Source organism: Synchiropus splendidus, chromosome 4, assembly GCF_027744825.2.
Source record: "Synchiropus splendidus isolate RoL2022-P1 chromosome 4, RoL_Sspl_1.0, whole genome shotgun sequence".
Taxonomy (NCBI): Eukaryota; Metazoa; Chordata; class Actinopteri; order Syngnathiformes; family Callionymidae; genus Synchiropus; species Synchiropus splendidus.
Window position 1 is genome coordinate 24962729 of NC_071337.1, and position 19991 is coordinate 24982719.

The following is a 19991-nucleotide window of genomic DNA, read 5'->3' on the forward strand; positions in this document are numbered from 1 at the left end:
TCCTGTTAAAATGTTTGGGTTATGAGGATGGAGGCACTCCGAAATAGCTTGCAGCTCAACAGGGCAGCGCAGGATACTGAAATAGTAAGAACAATAGCCGGAACGGCAGACTGCCCGATGAGTATGGATCTTTGGAAAACACTTTGGTGAGCTCAAGTGTTTATCTATTATTAAAAGAAGATGAGATGCAGCTGAGGACAAATACATTGTATCTGTATTGGCCAGTTACAAAGGCTGTTCTATCCACTGACTGATTAATTTCAGTTACAGATGAACAAGACAAACATTTGTGATGTGATAGAGATAAATATAGATGTGACGCAGATGAATACAGAAAGAGCACAAATCTTGTTTGGTTTCAGAAAGATAAAAAAACACCCTGATTGCAAGGTTTTGTTTAAAAAATGGTTTAAAAATGATGAAAACTAAAAACATGGATCTCCACGCATAACACGCACATAAGCACAGGTTTATATCCTTATTAAGGTTTCTCATTGACATAATGCTTTCACTGATTCATGAGCTCAGACAGAACTGAAGGACGAGTCGATTTAATGTTGATAAATAAGTAACAACAAGACAACATGTATCTCTCTAACCTGAGCCTGGTGTTCAGGAACATCTCATCTTTCATTTGCCGTTGCAACACATATGAACAGTGCATCAAGAAATGGTATTGAAAAATACCATGAAAATAATGCTTATGTAACTATTAGAACACAATTTAGTGAAACATTTCTCCATGATCTGTTTCATAGCTTCAGGATGAGTTGAACAAAGCTGTAAGTGCAACCATGGTTACGCCACAGCCACGGCCAGTCACGAATTTGATCGATTTAAATAATACGGTATGAGTTCAGCACAACACTTTCCCTCAGACCCAGTTGTCCTCCTACGTGTTCCGCACATCTCTGAAGGCAATTGTCCCAACGCTGAGACCATCTCCACTTTCCCTCACCTGCCACTTACACACCACGCTTAGTTGATTTTGCTTAACTTCACACACAGACTTTAGCTATATCCACTCCGTTCCTTCCGAATGTGCCTGCGACTGCAGAAGTGTCCTTGCGCAGTGGAGTTGTTTGTATGGGAGCGCCATCCGTTTAGACCTCCAGCACCATATTGATTTTCTGCCAATTACCTCATTCAATTACTTTGTTTTCAAATGTTGTTAAGCTGATGACTGCGTGGAGCAGATGAAAGATGATCGCATAAAAATGACTAGCTATCTGTACAAAACAATGGATTCCAGATTACACAGGAAGGGCAAAAAAAGTATTCATGTTATCAGTTTCTACTGGTCCTTTCAGTTACGAGTGTCGAGTCTGGGAAGCTTCCACAAAGGTTCCCCATGGTCACATGACCTGTTCAGAAGGAGTGTCCTCTGCGATGAGCACAATATACCCTCCTGTTGAGGTGATGGAAGAGCTGAGCCAAAAGGCAAAACATGGAGTTGCTAGCCGACCCTCACCAATGCTTACAAGTTAGAGACTGAATAACCAGATCACTGATTCAAGTCACCAAATGGAATCTCACCATATGCTCAAGAGAACTTTCCAGAGAAAGAGGAGTCTGTTGCCCAGATTACGAAAACAAGCAATGAAATCATCAAAGGTTTGATTGTTAACAAACCAGTTAACCAAGCTGTTTTCCTCAAACAGACCAACACAGCTTTGTAAAAAAGTTAACACAGCTCAAGTTGTTCTGGTTAATCAATCTTTGTAAACAGCTGATCATTAAGTTGTGCACTTCAGTAAAGTTCCCACCAGCTGCTCATAAATGTTCTCCATTGCTGCAAAAAGACTTGTCTCAACCCATCTTCATTTTTCATTTTGCCGACAGTGACATGTTATTATAAGCTACACCTGGCTTTGACAATAGTAAATGTCAGCCAAGCAAAGAAACTACAAACAAGACTAGAGAGGTTCTGTGTCCTTTTAATAGGAGAATACATGTTGGCTTCATTTGTAAGACCAGCTACAACAGGAGAGTCCAGGCTGCTCCAGCTCATAAACATCAAGTGGGAGCTCATTTAAAACAACCAGTAGCTGATCTGACAGTAATGACAAACGGTCGGTGGAAAGATGCCCGCGTAATCCCCTATAATGAATGTGTTTCGTGCTCAGAGGTCCGCTCTCTGCTTACATCAAGTGATTTCTACGGTCAGAAGTTGAAGCTTGGTGAGTTACATGATCCCTTTGTTACAGAGGCACTCTTAAAGTCTGAGTGTGTATCACAGATGTTGCACTTAGAGCACCGCCTTAACAATAGTGTAGAAGGAAAGAAGATAGAAGCAGATGTGAGATGCATCTTTAATACCTGTACTATTTAATGTAACAAGATTAGGTCGAATAAAGACAGTGAAAAATGACACTAAATGAGATGAGGAAATTCACTTGTCAATCTTAATTAATTAATCATAATTAATGCGTTAAAATATTTAAATCTCATTTAATCGTTTTTATTTAATTTCATTTAATGTAACAGTTTGCTCTCCAGACAACAGGGAACCTCTGTAAGTGCAGTTGGTTCCTGGTCCACTGATCACACTGATGCACAAGACACGTGGCAGCTAGGATGATAACAACAACAACAAACATGGAGGAATCCCTGAACAAAAGCAAACAAAAGCATCTTTGCTTTTGTTCATCTTTGTCGCGACACAATTGCCACGGTTTCCACTACTCTGAATGTACTTGAAATTCTTATAAAATTGAAATTCTTATACAAATATTTTCAAAACATTTAAAGAGCTTTAATTTAAATAAGGTCATATAAAAACTTGTAGCCACCATCGTGGTTTATTGTGCTATTGTCAAACTAATAAAATATAAACAATATTTTGTGGTTTAAATGTATGTATGGGGTCCATCATTTGATTCTGTAATATACCAAAGTCTTTCAAATTGAAAAATGTTGCTTCTTGTGGCAAATATTGTCATAACATTAATCTGAGATTAATTCATACTAATTAATCACAAATTCTCTAATAAATTAGATTTTTTTTTAATGGAATACCACCCCCAGTTGTAGTATTATTTGTGGTAGAGATGCATATGAATCAGTTTGATCGATTGAAAAGTTTCCTCAAAAAAAAAAAAAAAGAAAAAAAAAAGGGAAGGGGAAACCTCAGAAATAATGAACCAAAATGTGTGTGCTTTTGACACGCAGAACACTGTCTTAGATATGAAGTTGGCCAGCTCCCCCGTGTGACCAACATTTATAACTGCAATCCATAAAAAAAAAAAAAAAAAAAAAAAAAAAAAAAGCATCAATAACGTTTGGGAGTTGAGATGCCAAGTGTTTTCTCCCCAACAGGCCTGGACATCCTGGACCACTCAGCATTTTCTATTCCTGTATGATGTGCTCGAAGTATGATGACAACGAACTCCCAATTTTGGCATTTTCACATTCCAACACATTGACAAGGTGTTGCAACTGTTACCTACAAAATGTAATGTTATGTTGACTGTTTTAATTCCAAATGTATCTTTATTGCTTTCGAGCGGTCCTTGACCTCTGACCCCACTTATCTGGTAGGACCTTTCTGAGAAATGAACAGAATGAGAGGGTATATAGCCATTATTTCAAAATGATTTCTCTCAATTGACAAATACATTTACAGGAGGGAGGTGGAGCGGCTGGTGTCCTGGTGCAACCTGGAGCTCAACGCCCAGAAGACAGTGGAGATGGTCATAGACTTCAGGAGAGTCACAGTTTCTCTGTCCCCTCTCATGTTGGCTGGTTTACCACCATTACTGAGGACCTCAAATGGGAGCCAACCATCAGGTCCCTCATCAGGAAGGCCCAGCAGAGAATGTTCTTCCTGAGGCAGCTACGAAAACTACCACTGCCGACGAAGTTGCTGGTGGAGTTCTACACGGCCATCATCCAGTCCATCCTCACCTCCTCTATCACTGTCTGGTACAACAGCGCCACCTCCAGGGACAAGAGCAGACTGCAGCGCATCGTACGTTCTGCTGAGAAGGTGATCGGTTGCAGCCTGCCACCTCTTCAGGACCTGTATGCCTCTAGGACCCAGAGACGTGCAGGTCGGATCAGAGCCGACCTTTCTCACCCTGGACATGGACTGTTTGTTCCTCTTCCCTCTGGCAGGAGGCTACGGTCCATCCAGACCAAAACCTCCCGTCACAGGAACAGCTTCTTCCCCTCGGCCGTCAGACTGTTGAATTTGTGAACAGCCTTGTTGTTTCTATTTATTTATTTTATTTTATTTTATTTTATTTATTTATTTATTTATTTTGTCTGCACTTTATTCCAAAACACTTTCCTAATTGGTGGGCTCCTCACTGACCATGGCAATAAATTTGATTCTGATTCTGATTTTTTTTTTTTTTTTTTTTTTTTTAAGAAAATGGCACTTCAATTTGCATTTACATATGGTAATGAAAACTCGTTTTAAATGACCACATAAAAATAAGAATCCATATTACACCATATTAGTAAGGAAGAGGGTTTGTTATTACAGCACTTTCATTTAGTATTATGTGTTGCTGAACGTTTCATCTGGCTGCTGTTGCTTTTTATTTATTTATTCTCAGTTTAATTTTGTTTAATTTATTTTCTTTGTTGTTGTTTTGGTTTTGGCCTGGTTCTCTTCGTATGTTTGTTGAATATAAAAATGCATATAATAATAACTTTAAAACGTATTTCAGATTATATACATGTATATGAGTAAGATTTTATCTTTTTTGTTTTGTTTTCACGTTTTATGTTTCAGTTTCAAAGTAGTAGAAAAAAACCTAAAGGTATTAATGTTTAGTCACGTGATCGTGCACGGTAGGCTCATGCGCATGCGCCTGGTTGCTGTCTTGAATCGCCTCACCAGAGTTGTGGAGAGACACTGGTTGAGTCCCTCGGCGTTTAATTGATTTTAGGAACGTACTATTGCAGAAAGGATAAACATTTGGGAGCAAATACTCTTCCTTCCTCCGGCGTTGGTGACGCAAGAACGGTGAGACTTCATAGTAGTGGGGCTGCGTTCAGTGACATGAAGCAGCTAGCAAAAGACAACTTCATTGAAGTGTCGACTCTGGTGCGGCATTTACAAGTGTGTGTTGTTGACGCGTTACATACATGTTTCTTGGTTCTGTCCCACCTGGTGTTGTCGTGTTGCTGCAAGGGTGCATTACCTGAGGCAGGTGGGACTTCGATCATGCTGGACTCACTACTGGCTCTCCAGATATGAGCCAAGGTTACTGACGGTTGTAAAAGATAAATGACAAAGGAACGTGCGGTTGAAGCCTCGAAATCTGGCCAGCTTTCTCTCAGGTGCAAATATTTACACAAGTCACAAGTGGTGTTAACTTCAGAAGGAAATTTAAAAATCTGCCTTCAAGTAAAAATCAATGTTTGTGGTGTGCTTAATCTCTAATAAAGTCACATAGTGTCATGGCTCAACGGTAGTAGGGCTCAATCAGAATCATTATTTTCATGGTCGTCCAGTTCGACGTGTACCTGTTGACCAAAAAAATAAACATGAATCATTAATGTATGTAGATTGTTGAAAACACTTGTGTAGTGTAAAATGTTTTGAATTTAAATTGCTGAAAATATGTGTGAAGGTTATATGTCCTTTAATGTGTCCACTGTGAAATGGTCCCATACTGGGTGTTTGGTGTCATGATAGTCTCAGTCATCGCCTCAGTCATTCAGGATTGTGCAATGATGTCACAACTTGTTGACTCATACACCCGGCTAATTTAATAGCTGACTATTATTATAATAGTATTATTGTCACCCAAAATGTTGCTGACAAATGAACCAGGGATCCCACATGGAAGTAAGATCCAAAAACTGTAAGTGAGGTCCAAAAATAAATTGAAATAAAAACTGAAGGGGAGAGGTTAGATTTTGACAATGGAGATCAGTAATGCGAGAAATCAAATTTGCTTTTGTGACAGAACATTTGGAATTAAGTCTTAATGTTGATAAATGAGGTTTGTTATTGCATAAAATATTTCCCCTTGTGGGAGCTAGACCATGAAACATCCCAATTTCACCCCAGAGCCTCTCAAAGATTCTTCTTCCTTCCTCTCCACAGCCCAGTTTCCATCATGCACAACAATCCCCTTCCCATCCTCTCTGTCAGACCCATTCGGGCTCTGGTGGACGAACCCTTTAAAGTATTTGTTGAGAATCTACGACCGGGATCTCCAGTGACGCTACACTCGCTCCATCTTTCAGAAGATGGAGACCACTGGGAGGCTTTTGGACACTATGTCAGCAGCCAGCGGGGAACAGTGTCTGGTATGGAATGTTTTTCAGGGTTATTCATTTGTTAGTTATACCATTATGTTAAATGAACAAATGAGGATGTTGGTGACAAACTCCAGTAATTTTTTTTTATCAAAATGTTTTTATTGGTTTTCTAATACAAGAGGTCACAAAAAGCAATATTGTATGCACATTACAAGTTGAGGTAATTTGAAGAAAAAAAAACTCACAAAACCAAAAGTAATAATAATAATAATAACAACAACCAACCCATTACCCATTACGTATGTTTGGACAAAAGTATTTTTAAAAAAGCACTATTTGGCACTAAAATAAACGATTCCCACAAATCAAAATGGGGAAAAAATGGAAATTGGGGAAAAATGAAACACTTTTTTAGGGCCCTATCACAGACAGAATGAGTAGGAGACATAACTGATGGAGTATAACTTTTGGTTAAACTCGATCATATTGTATTATTTGACGTTTGAGACAGATTCCAGAAAACCAGAGGACAATCTATTTGAATTGCCAGTTTGTGTGATACTCTACGAACATACACAGACATCATGCACTTAATGTCCCGTGTTTTCAGCTCTTTCTGCCAAACCCTTTGAAACTGACGCTAAACTGCAGAGGTGAAATGGAGGAATCCTACATTTGAACATTTCGTTGCTATTTTGCATTCGCTAGTTTGACATATTTCCGATGTGTTATTTACAATTACCTTGCAGTATTGTGATAATATCTGTATTGTGGACCGTTTATTGCATATTTTATCATATGCTTCCCTGTGATTCCCACTGCTACCACTGTGGGGCGTTCATTTTTGTTTCCAACATGCTCTCTTGGTCCACCTGGAATATTTTAACCATGGAAGTGTGACATCATTTGGAGATTGTGACAGTCATTTAAAATGAACAAATTAGTCGATAGCCACACAAAAAAATCTCTAGTTTCTTTAAATTGTAAATGTGTTACTTTACAGGTTAAACTGGGTGAAACTTCCTTTCTTTTTTAGGTAAAATTTACTTTGTGTGTTTTTCTGATACAATGCTTACATTGCCTGCCGATATCCTTGTTTTTCTGGCTGAGTGAGATTGCTCTTATTAGCACAAAATGCATAGTGCAAACAATTGTAGCTCTCAAATAAACAATAAAGAATAACTCCCCAGTTTTGCGTGAGACCAGTTAGTATTATTCCAGGACTTTCCAGTCACACTAATCACATCAAACCTAAATATTGCTCGACAAATTGACGACTTGTATCACTTCTGTAGTTGCGGATGATTTGAGCTTCGGCGGAACTTACAGTGGAAAAGAGCCCATGGGTTTGTTGTGGAGTCAGCGGCCCGTTCCTGGAAGTCGCAGAGACCTCAGGTGAATGATCATCTTCAACCTGAGAAACAGTTTTTGGGAGAGCATTTACAATCACTACAGATTTTATTTTCTACTTCCAGGTTAAGGAAGATGAATGTCACCACCCCCATGCTGGTCCACATCTCTGTCTACAGTGGACACCTGACTGGAGGCTTTCAGGACCATGTTCCTCTGGCTTCAGTGCTGACAGAGAGATGGTACATGGCTCCTGGAGTCAAGAGGGTCAGCGTGAAAGAGGGAAATATTTTGGGGACCCTGTTTATACCTCCAGGTAGTCGTCTGGTCACATGGTGCCCAAACTGTTCATCGTATGTTACTCTGAACGCTGTGTTTGCCCTTCAGGTCCAGGACCCTTCCCTGGGCTGCTGGACATGTGGGGTGGAGGAGGAGGTCTGGTTGAGTATCGGGCTGCGTTACTGGCTTCACATGGCTACGTCTCTTTCGCTCTGTCTTACTTGTCTGCTGAGCAGGGTCTGTTAAGTGAAAAAGATTTTGAGGTTTGTGTTATTTAAGTGCATTTTACTTCATTGTTCTGTTACTCACAGCCACACTTTGTCGACCCCTTGCTTCTCCTCAGTCAGTGTTTAACATGATCAAAAACCATCCTCAAGTCATCCCAGACAAAGTTGGACTATTTGGCCTTTCCCTCGGAACATTTATAACCCTTTACCTTGCAGTGGAGAGCAAAGTCGTCAAGGTAAGAAATTATTTGCTTCATTTATGCTGTCACTGTGTTCTCCACCGAAAGCATCGGCTTGGGCTGAGCTTTAGCTAGGATTTTGAAACAGAGCATCCAAAGCCCCGCCCTCCCGACACACCAGGTCATCGACTAACAAGTTGCTTTGTAAAAAAAAACAAGCTGTGAACATCTGTTTTTGACAAACAATAACTTTTTTATAAAAACAAACATCTGAGTCAGATGATCATAAGTTGTTGTTGCTACAATAACACTTTCACATGCATGGGGTCTCCTGGACAGTTGTTTTACTTGACGGATCCTGATGCAGTAAAAGAAAATACATATAGGACTATACATACATATAGGACTTTTCCTAGGGTTGGGCCATTTTTTTTTTTTTTGGGGGGGGGGGGGGGGGGACGACGACAGACTAACTCCACTAAGCAAGATGAGCCCAAGTCTTCATATAATTTTGGCAGCTCTGTGTTTACTGCTGCAGACACGGCAGCATGCTCTGTCGTGCTTAACAAGATGCTCAAACAGATGCTTATTCTGTGCTTCAATCAGAGGTGCCCTGTGCTGCAGGACACGAGCACAAATCTGACATGTTTAAAGAACCTCACCCAAAGAACCAAAACTTTCTGTTTTCAGCCCAGTTGTTGTGTTTGCGTCAACGGCACACATGCGGTCTCCTATGGAAACGGCTCAACTGTGACCCCTTCTCATGCTCTGTTGGGGTCAGTATTTAATGCTTCCATGTCATTTATGGCAGTGAAAGTTTGACTGAGGCAAGATGCTTCTTTGTGATGACAGGGACCACAGCAAGGGCCGTATGGATGAGAACGGCCATGTTATATTGCGGGATTTCACGCTGCCGATTTCCGCCGACCTCTCAAGAAAACTAAATGTAAGTTGACAACTGGTTGTCAAAATTTTTGTGCAGGCATCACCTCGTTGTCATGTGCATTGAATAAAATGTGCTTTCTTTGCTCTTAGCTGAGCAAAATCAACTCTCCCTTGTTGCTGATCACCGGCAGTGACGATCAAAATGTTGCTACTGTGGAAGCTGCTGAGGACGTGAGGACACACACACACACTTCGGAACAGAGAAAAGATTATGACGCATGATGAGCGATCGAAGGATACATTATTCATGACAGGACAAAAGCACTTGCACTAAATGTATTTCACCTCTGACCTCCAGATGGCCCAGGCGATACACGCCGCTGGAAAAGATCACCTGCTGACCAAGCTGGTCTATCCTGGTGCCGGACACCTGATCGAGCCACCCTTCACGCCACATTGTAGATTCTCAAGGTTCATAAATAGAAGCCAAGGACATGACTGTGAGTATAGAGGACAAGGCATTACATAGGGGCTGAAGGATTAGTTTGCAGTTTCCCCAAACAACAATATTAAAAAGTCGTTTGTCAAAGCAAATAAATAAATGTTATATAGAAATTCTGTTAAGTAAATAAAAATGTCCCCTCAGTCACTGACTCTTGCCTACATGAGTCATCCCTCTGACAGACTGGTTTCTAATATGTCCTTTCTAGTCACTTCCCATGAAATTCCGAGCTCCTTCATCTCTGCTTCATGTCAGAGCGAATGTTTCTAAACCATATGTCATGGCAGATCTCACTACTGTCACTTTCCTCACTCTTATAGCCACTCTTCGAGCCACTCTTTTCTTTTTTTGGAAGGATTAGTTGGCTCAGAAGGATTTGATTTTGGTAGTGTTGTGTAGCTTTGTTTGTATTTACAATGGTAAATAGACAAAGTGTTACTAATTGGTTTCCTGAGCTAAAAATCTGGCAGAAGTGTAAGGTGTTTCCTTTTAGAGGATAAATTTAAAAAAAGTTTGTGAGAGGAGTTTATGTTATAAACTGTCTAAAAGGAATCGTTGGCTTAAATGATCTGGTGTATGTTGTGTTTTAGGATTATAATTTGGAGATGGTTCGGTTGCGCTGTTCAGAAGCCTGAGGAACTACAGTTGTAACTGGAGTCAGCTACCTTGCCGATCTTACCAGATTGTTTGTTCAAACCAGTTCTGAAGGGCAGCAGTGGGTGCAGGCTTTTGGTCCAACCCACCCAGCAGACACAGCCTCACCAATCAGGTGTCTCGAGATTGTAACTGTTGGTTGTCAGCCTGGTGCAGCTTCATTCATCTGACACCTGAGTGGTTAAACTGCTTGTGCTTGATGGTTTGGGCCCTTTCTGGTACGGTTTGGACACCCTTGGCCTATACAATGTAACTTTGACGTCTTTTGGATCAGGATTTTGTTGCTGAGGTGACAGTGACGTTGTCTGTGTATGTTGCAGTGACAATGCTGTGGGGTGGACACACCAAACCTCATTCTGACGCTCAGGAAGACTCCTGGAAGAAGATCCTAGCCTTCCTGCAAATGCACCTCTACAGCAGCTCCTGTCCAAGAGCCAGGATGTGAGACTGGACCAGCAGGAGGTCAATCAGAGCATAGCAGAGGTGGAACCACAGAACTGTTGTCATCTCTCTTACAATGAGAGCTTCTTGTTGCTGCTGCTAAAAATCAATATATATTTATCAATGACTTTATTCAATCTTTTACTGGTGAATGTCACCTTTATAAATGTGTAATACATGTACATTAATAACAGTTCATGTTGTAATGTTTGCCTTGATTCATTGATAACTTATTAATGTTAAGTTAAAGCGATAATTATTCATCTGCAGACCAAAAATAATCATAATGATGAACAGAATGTTTTTATTAATCAAAAGACTGGTTTATTTTCTATGTAATTTTTTTAAAATAAATGATGATGATGAGGATGTTTTACATTAAATGCTTGAAAGCACATTGGAATAATGGTCTGCGTTAGTGTGTGACCTCACCTGTCTTGAAATGAAAATAATTTTAAATAATTTTCTTTCAATCAATGAAAACACTGCTCTGTCCATTACACAACACAGATTCATTGTGTTCCAGAGTACCAGATGAGCACTGAACTCTGAGGATCCAACACAGACTGAAAGTTCTCTTGCAGCGTGAGACACCCTCTGGCCCGGCGCGATGGTCCGTGCTTGGGTGCCTGTAGCAATGTCAAGGACTTCTGGTGTTGTCTTCACCGTACTTACCAGTAGTGGTGTCCGGTCAGAAGATGTCGCACTCTATATAGCAAGCCCCCCCACCTCCAAATAATAAAAAAAAAAAAAACACAGAATGGATTGCTGCAATCTAGAAGCGATAGAGAAACAAGGAAGCTGGAAGTTCTGCAATCTGCAGCCGTCCTGACGCGGTCTGTGTCTTCAAATTTTCGGCCGGAATACTCGACTTGTGCGCTGCGGGCGAGCGACGGACTTCAGTTGACTACTTTATGATGTTTCTTTTGGGATTTTTCCCGTGAAAACACGCCCAAAACAATAATGTTCATGTCCCCTTCCATGTGTCATTATGTATTATCCGTTTGTTTCGATGTTCCCCTGTGTTTAAATAAGTTTGATCATGTGAGATTTCATCTTTAAAAAGAGATCAATTTTCTGAAGGGGTTGCGGCTCTCATTTAAGGCTTGGCAGTGTGGAACCCCCGTTTACATTCCTCTCAGCACTGGGTAAGGAAGTTCGCATTGGTGAGGCCCATTCAGAGGCGTTGTATGCTCAATAGAACCAGGGTTACAATAGATGACCAAAGGTTTTTCCACTGAGGAACACTTGCTGGTCTGCAATACAACGTGGGTGTCAAACACAAACCTTCACTCCTGGACATAAAAACATGCTGTTAACTCACTTCACTTGAGTTTTTTTAGAGCTGTAAGAGAATCCCTCTCCATCAATTACATGAGTCTCATGCCATGGTTTCATCTGGGAGCTGAGTTGATTCAATCCTGCCTATCATGCGAGTGCTCACCTCCATGTAAACAAAATATTCCCTGATGTTTTCAGAAAATCGATTGGAATATGTTTCCCACATGGTCTAGAGTTGAAGTCAGTTAACTAGACTGAAGGTCGACCTTCCCTTAAACCTGTGCAGGACGTTTAGTGAGTTTCTATCTTGTTCTTTCAAAATTAAGGTCCTTTGAACTTTCTGATATCAGTGTGATATATATCATTTTATTGTGCTTTCTTTTTTTTTTTTGAGTGAAACTCGAGGTTCATCGCTCGTTCATTCTCAAAATTCATCGCAATGTTGAGTCCTTCATTCTTCATATTGTTCAAGTGAAATTGCTGTCAAAGTCACATTTTAAATGGAACATGTGCTCACCTGTCTACATATGGAAGGTTAAGTTCCAGCGGCTCAGACTGCTGTCATCTAGTAGACGGCCACCGTGCAGACTTCTCAGTCAGATGATGGCATAGCTGCAAACATTTTGTGTTTGTTATTTACGAAGTTCCATAACTGGAACATAACAGTCTGTCCCTGCTTTGTTTTCCATTGTCAATAATGATAGTAAACAGAGAGACGACAGTGCAGAGAATCCTCCAGACAAAGAACCAGGAGCACACACCTCAGTGGCAGTTGGTCTATTCATCCTCTGTCATACAGTTATTTTGCCTTCTATTTTAATACATATTGATGTCAAATTATCCCAAAAACGGGGCCCATCACCTTAATATATACTGAAGTGTGAAAGACCAGTGTTCATCCGTTGAGCAGTGAATTATTCTTAAAAACTGGTCGACCTAATACACTTCATTTTACTACAGGTTTCCTGTGTAATGTGGGAATCATGATATTTTACTTATGATCATATTCATCAAGTATCTGCTTTTGAATAAATGCTTTGTCTAATGAAAGATTGAATTGAACAGACGCAGTGATAATGGGTAAGGTAACCTCAGTTTGATCCAGTATGAGAGGTGTGTATGATAAGGATAGTGTGGGAAAGATGTGTGGATGGAAGAGTGAGTTATGAAAGGCAGGAACCACCAGGTACCAGGACCACTGAGGAACCCAGGAGACATCTAACCCAGAACCGGTCCAAACAGCATTAGTTGAGCCTGAGTTTGTGGGGACAAACATCCACCTTCCCCCAAGTGAAGGAATGTGGAAGATAAGGAACCTCTGGCACAGCGATGGGTCAATCAGAGGAGAGGACCGGATCATCTGTTTACAGCTTTCCACCCAAAAAAGGCCAGGAAATGGGCAACAACAAGAGGATTCATCAACGTCGCTCCAAACCAAGGGGTGTCGAAACCAGATCAGGAATGTGGCGCCATGGCAACCGGGACCCCAAGAGCCAAGGACCAATCAGTGGAGACTGCACCCCAAGATGAACTGAAATGTGTCATAAAAGGGTCAGGGCCAGAGATAGTCTTTGTCACTCTACACCACTGGAGCTAAGGCTAAGTCAGGCGTAGTTGTGGACCCAGAGCTCTGTTAGGGTAATTAGACTCCTCTGTCAGGGAATAAATTCTTTTGGATTTTAAGTTGCGGGTTTTTGGTAGTCATTCTCACGAGTAAACGAACATGCGGAAGATACATTAAAGGTGTATATTCCTACAGTAACCCATTCAAAAGACCATGGGATCGATCTCTCTCTCCACCCAGAATGGACAGACTTTTCCATTGTTATTTATATTTTTTCAGTCAGATGAGGCCGAATGTGTCAATGAGTGTCTGCAGTTAGTCATCATTCAGTATGCAGTGCTTTATCTTACACAACAACTACAGTCCGTTTTGCTGACCCCTGAATCATCATTGGTCCAGCCAACGTGTCAAACACAGGCCTGCGGGCCCGGTCTGGCCAGCCATGTTATTTTACGTGGCCCGCCAAAGCTGAAAATACATGAGATTCTAAATGACTGGTGCACTATAAACTACTGTGTCTCACCCACAAAGCATGCTGACTTTCCTCTCTCATATTTTGTTGCACCTACAGGATTGATCATCTCAGCTCCGTCGCATCTTCAAACACAGTCGTCGAAAGCCAGGGAACGCCTTCTTTGCACCTTTTGGCATGAAAAAGGTGAAGAACTGTGCAAAGATAATTATCACATCATCATGCACATACTGTAATACACATGCGCAGACTCATCCCTGCTGCCTATATTTGAGTCGCCTCTGTTTGGAACGCACAACTTTAAGCGCTTCTATAAAAGGCTTTTCACTGATTTATTTTACATTTTTGGATCGCATAGGATTCTCATCCTCCAGCTATTGACGCAAAAACGGTGAGACTTGAGTGTGGTTGAGCGACCTCTGCTGTGTTAGTTGACATTTAGCAGCAAGTGAAGGACAGCTGAATGGTCTCTGCTCTGATTAAGTGTGACTCTGACTCTGACTGTGTGTACTGTCATGGAAACATTTTATGTGTTGTTGTTTCACCTTCAGTCATCGATAGCTGGCGTTGTCTAACTAGTGGGCTGCTTAACTTTAGACAGGTGGACGTCTGTCATGTTGCACCTCTGGTGTTTCCGATACAGATAAGAATTGTGAATTATCACAAATCAGGAAGGGGAACACAGTTGTACGTCATTGTATGAGATGTGATTGCCAGCGATAACAAACAAAAAATGATGGAACAATGTGTTGCTGAATCCAACTGATCAGGTTGTCACAGTGGTTCAAATATTTACAAAAGTCAACATTGGTATTTACTTCAGACGGAAATGGTGCATTTGTGGATTGTAAATAACACTTAGAAGAACAAGAGAACAAACAAAAATGTGCAGTTTAAACAGTTAACTGTAATACCACACACACACACACACACACACTCTCTCTCTGCTTGTATTTCTACTCTCGTGGGGACATGGTGAGATCTCACTCTAAACTTAACCCTCCAAAACAAATGGCTAACCTTAACCAGGACTCTGAACCAAACTTAAACCCAATTATAATGAGCCAGTTATTTTGAAGTCTTCATCCTCAACTTGAAGCTTAAACTTGTGGGGTCCAGCCAAATATCCCCACAAAGTCAAACGGTCCTCACAAGGCTAGTGTTTTGTTATGAATTGGTCTTTCCTTTTTTCTCTCCACAGCCCAGTTCCCATCATGCACAACAATCTCCGTCCGATCCTCTCTGTCAGACCCATTCGGGCTCTGGTGGACGAACCATTTAAGGTGTTGGTTGAGAATCTTCGTCCAGGATCTCCAGTGACGCTACACTCGCTCCATCTTTCAGAAGATGGAGACCACTGGGAGGCTTTTGGACACTACGTCAGCAGCCAGTGGGGAACAGTGTCTGGTATGGAATGTTCCTTATTTGCTGCTGTGTTGGATTTTACATAAAGTCTGTCTCACTGTCTTAAAGTTTTTAGATTTTACATTAGATTTTCCTTGTTTCCGACTTGCTCACGACCGCCAGCTTCTCCAAGGGCACTGTGTGACCCGAAGGGCTTCAGTACTCACCTCTGAAATTACGAAAAACAAAGGAAGATAAATTCTATTCCTCTCAAATACTTGTTTTCAGAATAATTACCAATGGTGTAACAAAAAAGTAATCACAAAATCAAACGCAATAAGATGGTTATTACATGAAAATTGAAATTATTATGTCATACAGTAACGCACTGGAAATGAAAAAATTAAAATGAAGTGACTGACTCATTTTTTGCTCATGACATCACATCTCACTGCAACTACAAACAATCAAATAAACTATCGAAGGCAAAGATCATTTTGGAAACTCATTGTCTTTAAACCACACTCCTAACAAAAAGCCTTGAAAGACTGACAAGTTGTATCACTTCTGCAGTTGCGGATGATTTCAGCTTTGGAGGAACTTGCAGTGGAAAAGAGCCCATGGGTTTGTTGTGGAGTCAGCGGCCCGTTCCTGGAGGTCGCAGAGACCTCAGGTGAACAATCATCTTCAACCTGAGAGGAGAGTTTTTGGTAGATTATTTACGATCACTCTAACAGCAGATTTGATCTTCTACTTCCAGGTTAAGGAAGATGAATGTCACCACCCCCATGCTGGTCCACATCTCCGTCTACAGTGGACACCTGACTGGAGGCTTTCAGGACCAGGTTCCTCTGGCTTCAGAGCTGACAGAGAGATGGTACATGGCTCCTGGAGTCAAGAGGGTCAGCGTGAAAGAGGGAAATATTTTGGGGACCCTGTTTATACCTCCAGGTAGTTGTCTGGTCACATGGTGCCCAAACTGTTCATTGTATGTTACTATGAATGTGCTGTTTGCCCTTCAGGTCCAGGACCCTTCCCTGGGCTGCTGGACATGTGGGGTGGAGGAGGAGGTCTGGTTGAGTATCGGGCTGCGTTACTGGCTTCACATGGCTACGTCACTTTCGCTCTGTCTTACTTGTCTGCTGAGCAGGGTCTGTTAAGTGAAAAAGATTTTGAGGTTTGTGTTATTTAAGTGCATTTTACTTCATTGTTCTGCTACTCACAGCCCCATTTTGTCGACCCTCTGCTTCTCCTCAGTCAGCGTTTAACATGATCAAAAACCATCCTCAAGTCATCCCAGACAAAGTTGGAATATTTGGTATCTGCGTTGGTGCTATCATAACGCTTTACCTCGCAGTGGAGAGCAAAGTTGCCAAGGTACAGGGTATCCTTTCACAGCTCTTCCAACAAGTGCTTCTTCATATGTCACTCCGATATTTCCTCCACTGTAATTCTCAAGCTCTGTGTGGTGCATTTCAGCGTGTGTCAGAAGTGTTACACAATTTAACACAGGTTCTCCTTGATGAGGTTTTTCTATGTTTCCAGCCCGCTTGTTGTGTTTGCGTCAGCGGTACACACTCCTTCATACGTGACAAAGACTCAACTCTGACCCTCTCTCTGGATATGTCGTGGTAGGTATTCAGCTCATCATTGACAATGGTAGGCAGGCGGGTCTCTGGACCCTGCTTCCTCTTGGCCCTGCAGTCCTTCCGCACCAAGGCCAGTTTTCACTGCACCAACCTCCACTCAACACCACGTTTTCATTGGCTCATGGACACGGCACCAGCAACACAGCCGACTGAAACTTGCAACACAGCCGACTGTGCATGTGGAAGTCTGACGCAGGGCCTTTTATTAGAGCGTGAGAGCCCTAAGAGCTGGTGTTGGACGACCCATTTGAGCGAGGACTCCCTGAAGCTTGTTACCAATGACATGGTTGAAGACACAAGGGTGCAATACAGAAACGATTGATTTACAAAATAGGTTGAACCTGAGTGTCTTTTCTGGGCTCAATAGTGCAGAGAACTGAAAACTGTCACAGCCTAGGGAGCTCCAAGCTATTTCTATCCCCAGCAAACAAAGTTTAACTGGGAGGAGTTCAACTGAGCATGTTTCCTTGTGATGACAGGGACTACAGCAAGGTCCGTGTGGATGAGAACAACCATACTATATGGCATGATATTACTCTTCCCATTTCTACAGATTTCTCGCGAAAACTTGACGTAAGTTGATTTCTACTGCTCCATTGAGTATTTTGGAATTCAACATGACAGTCTGCTATTTTCTTTGTTTTTTAGATGAGCAAAATCAACTGTCCGTTGATGTTGGTCAGCGGCACTGATGATCAGAGTGTTGCTTCCGTGGAAGCTACGGAGGACGTGAGGACACACACACATGCACACAGACATGTTTTTATGTTTTGTGAGGACCTCACTGTTGTGTTGGTGGTAGCAGACACAGGAGACGTGGAGTCCAGATTCTCTTCTTTATTTTCTTAACTTTCCATATCTCTTATTTTTCCCATTCACTCTCCGGAATCTTCTCTTCTTCTCTCCTCCTCTGTAACCAGCTCACTTGAGACATCCACCGGCCACACGCGATCTTCATACCAGAACACAACACTCACCTCTCACCCTTAACCTAACAAATGGCTAACCTTTACCAGGACTCTGAACCGAACTTAAACCTAATTATAATGACCCAGTTATTTTTAAGCTCTTAAACATCGTGGGGTCTGGCCACACAAACGCCTAAGGAACCCACAAGGGAGTGTTTTCCCCAAAATTGAACCTCACTAGGATCAATATTTTTAAACGCACTCACGCACTTAATATTTCAACACTCATACTATCATATAATATATAATGCAGCCGTGACCAAAGGGTGTCGGCAAGGATGAAAGGGAAAGTGTACAAAATGGTGGTCAGGCCAGCAATGTTGTATGGTTTGGAAACAGTGGCACTGAGGAAAAGACAGGAGGCAGAGCTGGAGGTGGGAGAGATGAAGATGCTGAGGTTCTCTCTGGGAGTGAACAGGATGGCTAGGATCAGGAAGCAGTAGATCAGAGGGACAGCACATGTGCTCAGGTGTTTAGGAGACAAAGTCAGAGAGGCTAGATGGAGATGGTTTGGACATGTACAGAGCAGAGAGAGAGACAGTACATTGGTAGGAGGATGTTGAGGTTGGAACTGCCAGGCAGAAGGTGGAGAGGAAGGCCAAAGAGGAGGTTTATGGAGGTGGTGAAGGAGGACATGAGGTTTGTAGGTTTGAGAGAAGAGGAAGCAGAGGATAGGGTGAGATGCAGGAGGATGATCCGCTGTGGCCACCCCTGAAGGGAGAAGCCGAAAGAGAAAGAAGAAGTTACTATCATTGATGAAAGTAATGAAGATCTGACTTTCAAAAAGATTGCTGACCATTGTCACAATGCATTGTGTCTACTTGATGCAGACGAGACTTGTGATCGTACTCTGACTTAACCCTAAATCCCACATTCAGTTTTCAGAAGGAAACTGAATATTCGATCTGTATTTCACCTCTGACCTCCAGATGGCCCAGATGATACATGCCGCTGGAAAAGATCACCTGCTGACCAAGCTGGTCTATCCTGGTGCCGGACACCTGATCGAGCCACCCTTCGCACCACATTGTAGATTCTCAAGGTTCATAAACAAGGGAGAGAAATGTGAGTGCAGGGTTGTTTCATCTACAGGGGTTGGACAAAATTATGGGAACACCTGAAGCTAAAAAGCATGAAGGTGTTTCCATTATTTTGTCCAACCCCTGTACATTCACTACTACAATCTTTGACTGAACGTGTCAAAAGTGACTAAAAACAAGTCGTCTTGTAGTTTGTAGTGTAGTGTTTGCTTATACGAAGTGACTTTACTACCATCATGCAGGTTGAGGCTTCGTTGCTATAACAATGTCTCTGTGTGCTGCAGTGACATTGCTGTGGGGAGGACACACCAAACCTCATTCTGACGCTCAGGAAGACTCCTGGAAGAAGATCCTAGCCTTCCTGCAGATGCACCTCTACAGCAGCTCCTGTCCAAGAGCCAGGATGTGACTCTGGAGCAGCTGGAGATCAATCAGAGCGGAGCAGAGGTGGAACCACAGAACAGTTTTCATCACTGTCTTGAGTCGGTCGAGCTTCTTGTTGCTGCCGCTGTTTGTTCTCAAAATCAATTCATATTTATCAATGACTTAATTCAACACATTACTTGTGAATGTTGTCTTTATTACTATGTTGAAACACAATAGCAGTAAGAACGGTTTATGTTTCAATGTTTGCGTCCCGCGTTCGTGGGTTGCGGATATATCACATCACAGAACATAGTTCATTATGTTTGTTCTGTACTTACAAATTTCATTTGATTCAATTGGAATTTTTAAAAATTGAGAGACCATTCAGTTCAAAATGTGGCAAACTGAATGAATGATCTGCCTGGTTTCTAAATGATTGATTGAAATAAAAAGTACTTCTCACAAAGTGACTTTGGACTTTCTTCTGGCATAGGTTAGTCTACTTGAAGCATTATTGTTGTTATTGTATAACTACCCAACAAACATTTCTATGTCACACACAGGTCTG

General features: G+C 41.7%; 2 protein-coding genes across 3 annotated transcripts; both read left to right on the forward strand.

Moving 5' to 3' along the window:
* The first annotated feature begins 4831 nt into the window (after nt 1–4831).
* LOC128757384 (bile acid-CoA:amino acid N-acyltransferase-like) lies at nt 4832–11219 on the forward strand. 2 transcript variants are annotated; one of them, XM_053862619.1, is made up of 11 exons: nt 4832–4975; nt 6065–6270; nt 7518–7617; nt 7698–7888; nt 7960–8114; nt 8195–8314; nt 8948–9033; nt 9110–9203; nt 9293–9373; nt 9501–9642; nt 10619–11219. In XM_053862619.1, the coding sequence occupies exons 2-11, from the start codon at nt 6078–6080 to the stop codon at nt 10741–10743; spliced, it is 1287 nt and encodes a 428-aa protein (XP_053718594.1). In that variant the 5' UTR covers nt 4832–4975; nt 6065–6077; the 3' UTR covers nt 10744–11219. The 2 variants fall into 2 exon arrangements, with proteins under 2 accessions (XP_053718594.1, XP_053718596.1); XM_053862621.1 differs by lacking the exon at nt 6065–6270 and having other exon boundaries at nt 4840–4975.
* A 4051-nt stretch (nt 11220–15270) lies between these two features.
* LOC128757211 (peroxisomal succinyl-coenzyme A thioesterase-like) lies at nt 15271–19516 on the forward strand. Its single transcript, XM_053862317.1, has 10 exons — nt 15271–15463; nt 15974–16073; nt 16161–16351; nt 16423–16577; nt 16658–16777; nt 16946–17031; nt 17529–17622; nt 17698–17778; nt 18947–19082; nt 19342–19516. Exons 1-10 carry the CDS (start codon nt 15271–15273, stop codon nt 19464–19466), a joined length of 1281 nt encoding a protein of 426 aa, XP_053718292.1. The 3' UTR covers nt 19467–19516.
* The last annotated feature ends 475 nt before the right edge of the window (nt 19517–19991 follow it).